The sequence below is a fragment of the Antrostomus carolinensis genome, unplaced genomic scaffold (genome assembly GCF_000700745.2).
Source record: "Antrostomus carolinensis isolate BGI_N321 unplaced genomic scaffold, ASM70074v2 scaffold22159, whole genome shotgun sequence".
Lineage (NCBI taxonomy): Eukaryota > Metazoa > Chordata > Aves > Caprimulgiformes > Caprimulgidae > Antrostomus > Antrostomus carolinensis.
In genome coordinates this window covers 26,319-34,824 of record NW_010340931.1, presented here as the reverse complement: position 1 = coordinate 34,824, position 8,506 = coordinate 26,319, and the positions used below count along the sequence as shown (strand labels likewise).

The following is an 8,506-nucleotide window of genomic DNA, read 5'->3' as shown; positions in this document are numbered from 1 at the left end:
CACGTCTGCCCTCCTCCCGCTCATCCCCCAGGTCAGCCACCTCCCTCCAACCCCACTGCCCACCCGGCCACAAAAAGACCCCCTTGCCCTGACTCCCCCTCCCCGTGCAGCTCGCCAGGGTCGTCCCCGCCTCTCTGCCGCTGGAGCTGTGTGTGCAGGTGGCAAATGAGCCTGTGGTGGCCGTGAAGGGCAAAAGAGCCACCGTCACCCTCAAAGCCACCATCGATGTCCTCAGCCCCACCCTGCAGTCCCCTCAGAAGCTCCTCTTCTCCCTCGACACGGTGAGTGGGCTGAGACCTCCAAAGAGGGGCAAGGGGTGAGTGTGGGGCTGTCCTGGGCATCCCCTCGCCTTGTCCCGCCCTTAGCTGGCTCGTACTTGTACTTCGGAATTTACTGCATCTTCGAAATGGTGCTGCCCAGTCCTTTGAAAATGCTCATGGTGAAGCACAACCGAAATGTTTAAGGGACAAAACAAAATAAAGACAAGAAGGGTGAACCCTGGGGAGAGAGATACATGATGCCATCTGTCCAAAACCTGCCATTTCTAGGCACAGACAGGTGGTTTTTCTCAGAACGGGTTATTTACAAACACTCTGGGTTTTCTTTTCAGTCCTGGGAGCTACACAGGGAAATAACCTCATATCTTCTGTTGTTTGAATTTCAGGATGTCGTTCTGGACATCACCCCATCGGTCTCCAATGGCCAACTGCAAACCTCCCTGGCTCTCGACAGGTAGAGCTGAGCTCTGGGGTGGCTGCGGGTGGGGGGGCTCTGCCTGGGGACCCTCCCAGGAGCCCGACAAGGTGGGGCTGGTGGCACCAACCAGGGTGTGCAGTGGAAATGTGGTAGAGATGTGAAGGGCTGCTGGAGCTTTCCTGCCTCCTCCCAGCCCCAACCTCAGACCATGTGCACATCTGAAGTCATGAGAGAGTTGTAAAAAAGTTGCTGTATTTTCAAAATCCTTCTGTCTTTATGTGAGTGAGACCAGGAAAGGGTCTGAGAAGCATTTGGAAAGCTGGAGGAGGGGGCTGCACCTGCTGCACTCCGACTCTGCCTTGGTTTTCTCTTTTGTAGCATCAACCTGACACGGCCACCCCTGAGACTCGACCCTCACAGCGTAAGTGCTCCCTGCTCGGGGTCACGGTGCCGCGGTGAGCAGCGCGGGGACAGAGCCCCTGTGCAGGGAGGAGACCCAATTCTTCTTCAGTTGCCACGTTTCCTCTTCCCTTGGCAGACACCAATTGTTGTCTGTCCTGTCGATCCCGTGGCAGTGACACCTGGATGGACATGTTCACTTGTTGGCAGCGCACTACGGTGCTGGGAAGGGCCAGGGATAATTGAGAAGAAATTACCCAAAGAGCACGTCCCTGCGCATCCCCCACCCTCAGTCCTGGGGGAGTTCCCCTGAAGGAAACTTCCCAGCAATTCATGGCTCCGAGCATCCTGCAGTGACAGAACTTCACTGAGAAGCCCAACACGGCTGGGTTCATCCCCACGACTGTTCCTCTCTTCTCCAGACACTGACACACATCTTCTTCCCCTGCAGGTCTCCCAGCTTGAAGGGTGGCTCAAGCAAGTCCTTGTGGCTGCATATGTTCCCACCGTTAATGGTACGGGGGGTCCAGGTCCCCTCTTCTCTCCAACTCAGCCCGTTTGGAGGTTTCCCCTTCCCTCACTGCCTGTGTTCAGGGTTCCCCCCGTGACAAGATGCTCTCACTGGCTTTTCCAGATGCCTTGCGCCTGTTGGTCCCTCTGCCCAACATCCTCAACACCAGACTGCGGAGCGCCCAGGTTGACATCACTGATGTAAGGATGCTCCCACCCAGGGAGGGACCTGTGGAGCCCGGAGCCCTGTGCCGCCCCGCCTGGCCCTGTTTCCCACAGGCAGCTCTGGGTTTCCAGGAGGTCCCTCTGCCTGTGTGGATCCACAGGAAAACCTCAGCTGGGACACAGGAAAAAGCTGGGGAAAGTCTGAGTGAGAAAACTGAATGGGTTTTGTGCTGCTTCTCCCAGGCTGACGACTCTCCCGCCCAGACCTCTCTAAAAGGATCCTGCTCTGGAGGACCCTTGTCCCTGCTCCCCGTCTGAGACAGGCAACGCACCGCGAGCCCCAGACCCTGCTCCTCTCCTGTTTCCATCTTCATTTTCCCTGGAGCTCTGCCCTGTGCTGTGGTCCAAGGGTGACAGGCGACCATCTCTGGTCGCTGGTCCTGGCGCAGCCTGGCATCGGGGCAGGGAAGCTGCTCGGCTGGTGGGTGCTGGGGGGTTCTGGGGCCAGTTTTAAGATTGGTATTTGGGTAGCAGAGTTTTTTCTTAGATGTAAAGGTTGCTTTCGTATCGCTCATTCAATAAAATCTTTCACTGCCTCAGCATTTCTCTCTCTCTGAATATTTATTTGATCTGGGTTTCTGGCTGCCAGCATCTATTTGTCTCCTAAACCATATGGCTCATGGACGGGCAGCTTGAGCTCCTACAGCCAACAAGCCAGCTCCTTACACAAGTTTTTGAAGCTCAGCCTGTGGCACAAGGTGTGAAGCAGCAGCTCACGCAGGAGCTGGGGTTTGGTGCTGATGGGTGCCCTGTGCAGCCCGTGCCAGCCCGGCTGGGTGCTGCTCTGATGGGGCAGAGGACGTGCTCATAACACAACGATGATTCGGTGAAGCTCTTGCTGACATTCCCCACTCACCTGAGCCCTCATGGCAGCTCCTTGCCAGGGGCTGGTTTGCAGCCTGGAGCCTGGATGGGGTGGTTGCACAAGGCTGGGTACAGAGCCAGGCACAGATAAACTGAGCTTCCATCTCACACCGCTTCTTTAGGAGCATCTTATCCCCTTATTGTGTAAGATACACCAGGGTGTTAACAATGCATTTTATCTCTGAAAGGTATTAAGTGTTGAGGACACCAGGACAAAAGTGTCCTTATTATGGTCTGGAGCTGACACAGATCAGCGTGTCCCACCGCACAGGGGCTTTCCTGAGGCTGTGGAAATATCATCTGCCAGGAAGCAGCTGGTGGCTGCGGGGAAGGGTGGGATGATCCTCAGGAATTGCTCCTCAGGTCAATTGATAAAGGAAAGAAAAATCTCCTGGTGGTTTTCTGGAGCCTCCCCACACACTTGCTGGAAATTTAAAAAATAACCCCCTGCAGTAGTCTGCGTGTGACAGTCCCTGTGCAAGTGTCACCCGGGATTTGTCTGGAATAGGCTGATTTTCCAGTGTGGCTCCTTCAGGGTCAGCAACAGCCTCACGTGCTGCAGCCCATGGTCTTGAGCTCCTTCTCCTCTGCTTTAGCTCTGGGCTCTTGGGTAACAGTGCTGCCTGATAACGGGGATCCGATAACCCGTTGCTCAATACTCTTCCCTGGTTTACTAATTATTATTTATCTTGGAATATATTGAAACCACAAATGCTGTTTTATCCACTCGATCCACTAGCCCAGCTTTTACAGTTTAGGCACCTTTCCACCTTTTCTGCACCAGCTTGGCTATATAAGGCCCCACTGTTCCGTCGGGTTGAAGCAGAGGTGCCTGTGGACAGCAGTGAGGTCTCCCCTCGACCAAGAGCTCAGCACTGAAGACCACAGCCAGGCTCTGAAATTTGGGGTAAGGCCGGGTAAATATGGTCAAAATAGTGTTTGGGGCATTGTAAGCCTGGGGGCACGGAGCCACCATCTCACCTACAAGCCCTGCAAGGAAAAACGTGGGGAAAAACACCAATAATGGTAGAAATGCAGGTGAGTGATCTGGGTTTATTGTTAGTGACTAGTCTGAAAAAAATCACAAAGGAAGGTCGCTATAGGAAAAGGAAAACATTTCTCTGAAAAAAAACCCATTAATTTGACACAGAAGTCAGGGAATTTTTGTGTTGCAATATCCTCTTAAGGTGGTTATTATTATTTTTATTGTTCCAAGGTTAAAACATGCCATTTTAAAAAGAAAGGCTTTATTCCAAATGTGAGTTGCCTGTGTAACTGCAGCATTAATTTGCATCCCCGTTTACAGGGCGGTTCTTAGCGAGGGGAGCTCAGCGCAGTCTATAGCTTATGAGTAATGATTTCATGCTGCAAGTTTAAAATCATGTCATGGTGACCAGGGATGGAAAGGAGCAGGATGCCCGGGGTGCCCAGAAACAGGAATAAGCAAACAGGTGCTGGGCTTGTGCAGAAGTCAGCTTGAAAAATTCCCCGCGGATGTCCGTACAGACACCCCCTTCACCCCTTGGTGTGTCACCAGATCTATTTGCTGCACGTGAATCAGTTTGGTTCTCCTAAAGCTCATGTTTTCTATTCACTGAAAACTTCTCACCCATCTCAAAATATCTGCCTCCCCTTCATCTCCAGGGGGTCATCCCGCCTATTCCCACTCTCCTGTTCTTCCCCAGCACCCACGGCTCTCCTGGCAGAGCAGAAGACGCTATGCCACCGGCTCTGGCCATCGCCCTCTTGTACGCCCTGCTGTCCCCGTCACTAAGCCAGCACAAAGATGCCGTCCTCAGGCTCAACAAAGGCGTTTTAAGCAACGGTGAGTCACCTCCCCCTCCTCATAGTGGGACCCTGGGGATCGGAATCAATGGTGGCCCTTGGGGGCTGACACTGTGGTACGAGCACAGCCTGATCAGCCAGGGATGGGAGGAGAATTGCATGTGGAAGGGGAAGAGCACGACGCTTGCGGGCAAACCTCCCCTCCAAAGTGAACCTGGGCTTTGCACCGATCTCAACCAGGTGCCCCACGTCTGAGATCCCAAAGCCCTTTTTCTGTTGTATCACATATGGGAAAAACTGAGAGCAGGTCATGAGGGACGGGGATGGGCAACGATGGGCGTGGAGAGCACAAACCACTGACAGCCCACGCCTGAGGAGCTTTTGGGGGGGGCGGGGGCTGGCAGCTGCCTGCCCGTCCCTGCTCGAAGGCTGCAGCCCATGGGCTGATGACAGGTGGTGTTTCCAGCTCTTGCAGGATCGCTCAGGCAAGACAACGTCCTCCAAGGTGCCCTCGGAGAGGTGCCACTCGGGAGTGGACGTCCCAGCACGGATGGAAGTGGAGACCTGTTGGGTGGCCTCCTCGGAGGTGTCCTTGGTGGCGGTGGTGGTGGTGGTCTGCTCGGTGGTATTACTGGTGGCCTGCTGGGTGATGGTGGTGGAGGGCTGCTGGGGGGGCTGACTGGTGGTCTGCTTGGTGGAGGGAACGATGCTGGCATTGACTTGCTGGGTGGAGGGGGCGATGGAGACACTTATGGAAAGGGACCTAGAAACCCTCCCAGAGGCTGGCCAGCAGCTGGTGGCGATGTCCCCAGGGATGGCATTCCCACAGGGGTTGTTGGAGGAGCACTGGGACAAGGAGGTCTGCTTGGTGACGGAGGTCTCCTCGGCACAACGGGGATCCTTGGTGGCTCTGGTGGCCTTCTTGGCAGAGGAGGGCTCCTGGGCAATGGAGGGCTGCTGGGAGGCGGTGTCCTCGGTGTCCTCGGAGAAGGTGGCCTGCTCAGCACCGTCCAGGGGCTCACTGGGTAAGGACAGCACTGACCGGGCTCCTTGCAGGGGGGGAACCTCAGAGCTGCTTGTGGGGATCAATGGTGATGCTTCAGTAGCTGCTCAGATCTGGTCTGGAGTTGATGCTTTGAGATACTTGCTGCCTGGAAGTCCTGCCGGGTTTGCATCGTTGGCTGCAAAAGAGCCTCTTGAGCTGCACAAGGAAAGTTAAAGGAAACAGCAGCTGGAGGGTTCTTGCCCGTAGAGGGTGCACTGACCCGCGCGGTGGCCCTGGGTGGTGGGGCCACTGGTGCCAAGGCAGGGGTACTTGTTTGCAACTGTCCCATTCCACCTCTTATCTGAAGCCCAGCACCGAGCACAAGCACCAGCAATAATAAGGCAACTGGAACAAAGCCTCTGATGAAACTGGGAAATAACTAAAATAGGAAAATAACTGAGAAAACGGTGTCTTCTGCCATTTCTGGTCTAAATGGCCTCTGACTCGCCCATCCCTTGAGCAGTGGCTTTATGTGAGTGGCAGTGCCGGGGTGGCAGGTTGCTGAGCTCAGAGCCACCACCCGTGGTGTCCCCACACTGTCCCTGCAGGCTGAAGATCGTTGATGAAACTGGGAAATAACTAAAATAGGAAAATAACTGAGAAAACGGTGTCTTCTGCCATTTCTGGTCTAAATGGCCTCTGACTCGCCCATCCCTTGAGCAGTGGCTTTATGTGAGTGGCAGTGCCGGGGTGGCAGGTTGCTGAGCTCAGAGCCACCACCCGTGGTGTCCCCACACTGTCCCTGCAGGCTGAAGATCGTGGAGCTGACGCTGCCCAGAGTCTCCCTGCGGTTTTTTTCATCCACCTCAACCTCTACACCCGGGTGGCCCTCAATGCCAAGTGGTAGGTCGGGCTGGTGCTCGTGGCAGTGCCAGCCGTGCCCCTGGACCTGCTGGAGGTGGTGTCTCCAAGGGCGACACTGCTCCTGTTCACCAGGAAGCGGCTGCTCCTCTGAAGGTCACTTTTCTCCTCACACAGCCTCCTGGGTTTGCTGGACATCGCAGTGGAAGTGAACGTCACATCAAAGGTCAGGCTGACCATGGATGGCTCCAGCTGTCCCAGGCTGGTGACAGAAAGCTGTGATACTCTCCTTGGTGGCATTAAAGTCAGACTCCTGAGAGGGTGAGTGACGGAGATGTCCTTCTCTGCCAGCATCAGTCCCCTCACCACCCGGCTTTGCCAGCCCCTGCCCACGGGATGGCAAAGGCAAGAGGACATTTCCCATCACGCGTCTCTGTCCCACGGGTGACTGCGACACCGGCAGCCACTGTCCCTGCAGGTGATGGTCACTCACCAGCCATGTCATGGGGCCTAGCAAAGGCTGCTGGCGATGGCAGTCCCTGTGTGCCCCTCACGCAGCCACAGTGAAGGGACACATCATCCCAGAGGGCTGCCCGGCCCCACAGCAGTGCTGGAGGGACATCTGTGTCCCATGTGCCACATCCACGGGTCACTTCAGCTGAGACTGCATGGGGTGTTCTGGGTTGTAAGGCCATGGTGTGCAAATGGTGTACAAATCAGCAAAACCACTGGGGCCGAGGCTGTTTCTGCTCATTTCAGGAGACCATACACTGGGAGATAAAAGGCAGCAATAAATTTCCCCCTGGCTGTTTTGGGATGCAAATCACACTTATCTCATGCCAAATCCAAGCGCACACAGGCACTTTGCTGCTGTAATTGCCTTGCTCTGGGTGGTCTGTGTTCCGTGCTATTCACAGGGAATTGTTTAACAAGACCCATTTACTTTGCAGCAGGTTTTTTTTCATGGTGCTCCTTTATTTTTCCACAGCCTGCTCCCAATTGTGGATAATTTACTGGCGAGGGTTCTGAACAGACTTCTTCCTAATCTGGTAAGTCGGGAAAAAACTCCACCCCAGAAAGGAGCAAAGAGTCTGCAAAGCTGCAGTGCAGCTCCCCGTGGCATCACTCCTGTCCCGGTGCGGGACCGTGGCCACTGTCCCGGGGCTGCCACATCCACCCGCCTGCCCGGTGCTTTGGGATCCGTGGGGGACACACACAGTCTCCATCTGCTTGGAGAAGCTGCTCCCTCCTCCCAAATGCGAGGCCAGCGAGCCCAGCGCAGGGCTGCCCAAGCGCCTGGGAGTTTCTAAGGATGCCCTGGACCCTGTTATGGGCTGATTGCATTTCTCCTCCCTCCTGAAAGCCCCAGAGTCTTCCCAGCCATCCCATATGGACTCTGGGACCCTGTCCTCACCCCGCTTCTCCAGTGAAGGGTGAGGTGTCCAGGGCTGGATCCAGAACTGGTGCAGCCTCAGCAGTGGGGACTGTGACCCCACTCGCCTGGTGCTCCCGTCCCCAGGAGCCGTGCTGGGCTGCGCGTCCTCGGCCGGCTCTGAACTCACTGTCCCTCCCTGACTCTTGCAGCTCTGCCCCGTGGTTGACGTCGCCCTGGGACTCGTCAACGACAAGCTGAGCCTTGTGAACTGTAAGTCCTTGATGGGTACCACTCCTTGCTCTGCCTCGCCCCTCGTGTCACCTCCGTGCTGGCTGCATGGGGACTGTGACACTTTCCCCTCTGCTCTGCACCCCAGGTGGGAAGAGCAAACCCCCCACCTCACCCCGCAGACCTCAGAAGTACCCCATGCTGGGAGCAGGGACCCCTGGCAGCTCCTGCCCAGACCCTGTCACCCCAGGGCAGCAGCCAGGAGCAGTTACCCCAGTGCACTGTGGGATGAGGTCCCCTCCCCACATCTCCTCCATCCCTGTCTCTAATCACAGACAGAAGGACCCCTGGGTGCACAAAGGTGGCACTGGGGGGGGGACCTGTCACCTGTCCCCTCCTTTTGCAGCAGTGACATGCACTGCTCCTTAGGGGAACGATGTCTCCTGTGACATTACTGCTCAGCATGGAGCCCTTGGAGCCAGGGTCAAGTGGCTGCCCTGAGTCCACCTGCAAGCCAAGGCTCTGCTGGAGAACAAAGAGCTGCCGGGCAGGGGAGGGGGATTTGCACCCAAGGCCCG

General features: G+C 55.9%; 1 protein-coding gene across 1 annotated transcript in view; it reads left to right on the top strand.

Annotated features, from left to right (window-relative positions):
- Positions 1 to 4,413: 4,413 nt before the first annotated feature.
- LOC104531450 (BPI fold-containing family B member 4-like) overlaps positions 4,414 to 8,506 on the top strand; it is a 7,355-nt gene continuing 3,262 nt past the window's right edge. Inside the window, 8 exon segments of the mRNA XM_029087066.1 lie at positions 4,414 to 4,519; positions 4,946 to 5,356; positions 5,414 to 5,504; positions 6,273 to 6,319; positions 6,322 to 6,367; positions 6,503 to 6,646; positions 7,314 to 7,374; positions 7,910 to 8,016. Coding sequence (XP_028942899.1) covers positions 4,414 to 4,519; positions 4,946 to 5,356; positions 5,414 to 5,504; positions 6,273 to 6,319; positions 6,322 to 6,367; positions 6,503 to 6,646; positions 7,314 to 7,374; positions 7,910 to 8,016 — 1,013 coding nt within the window.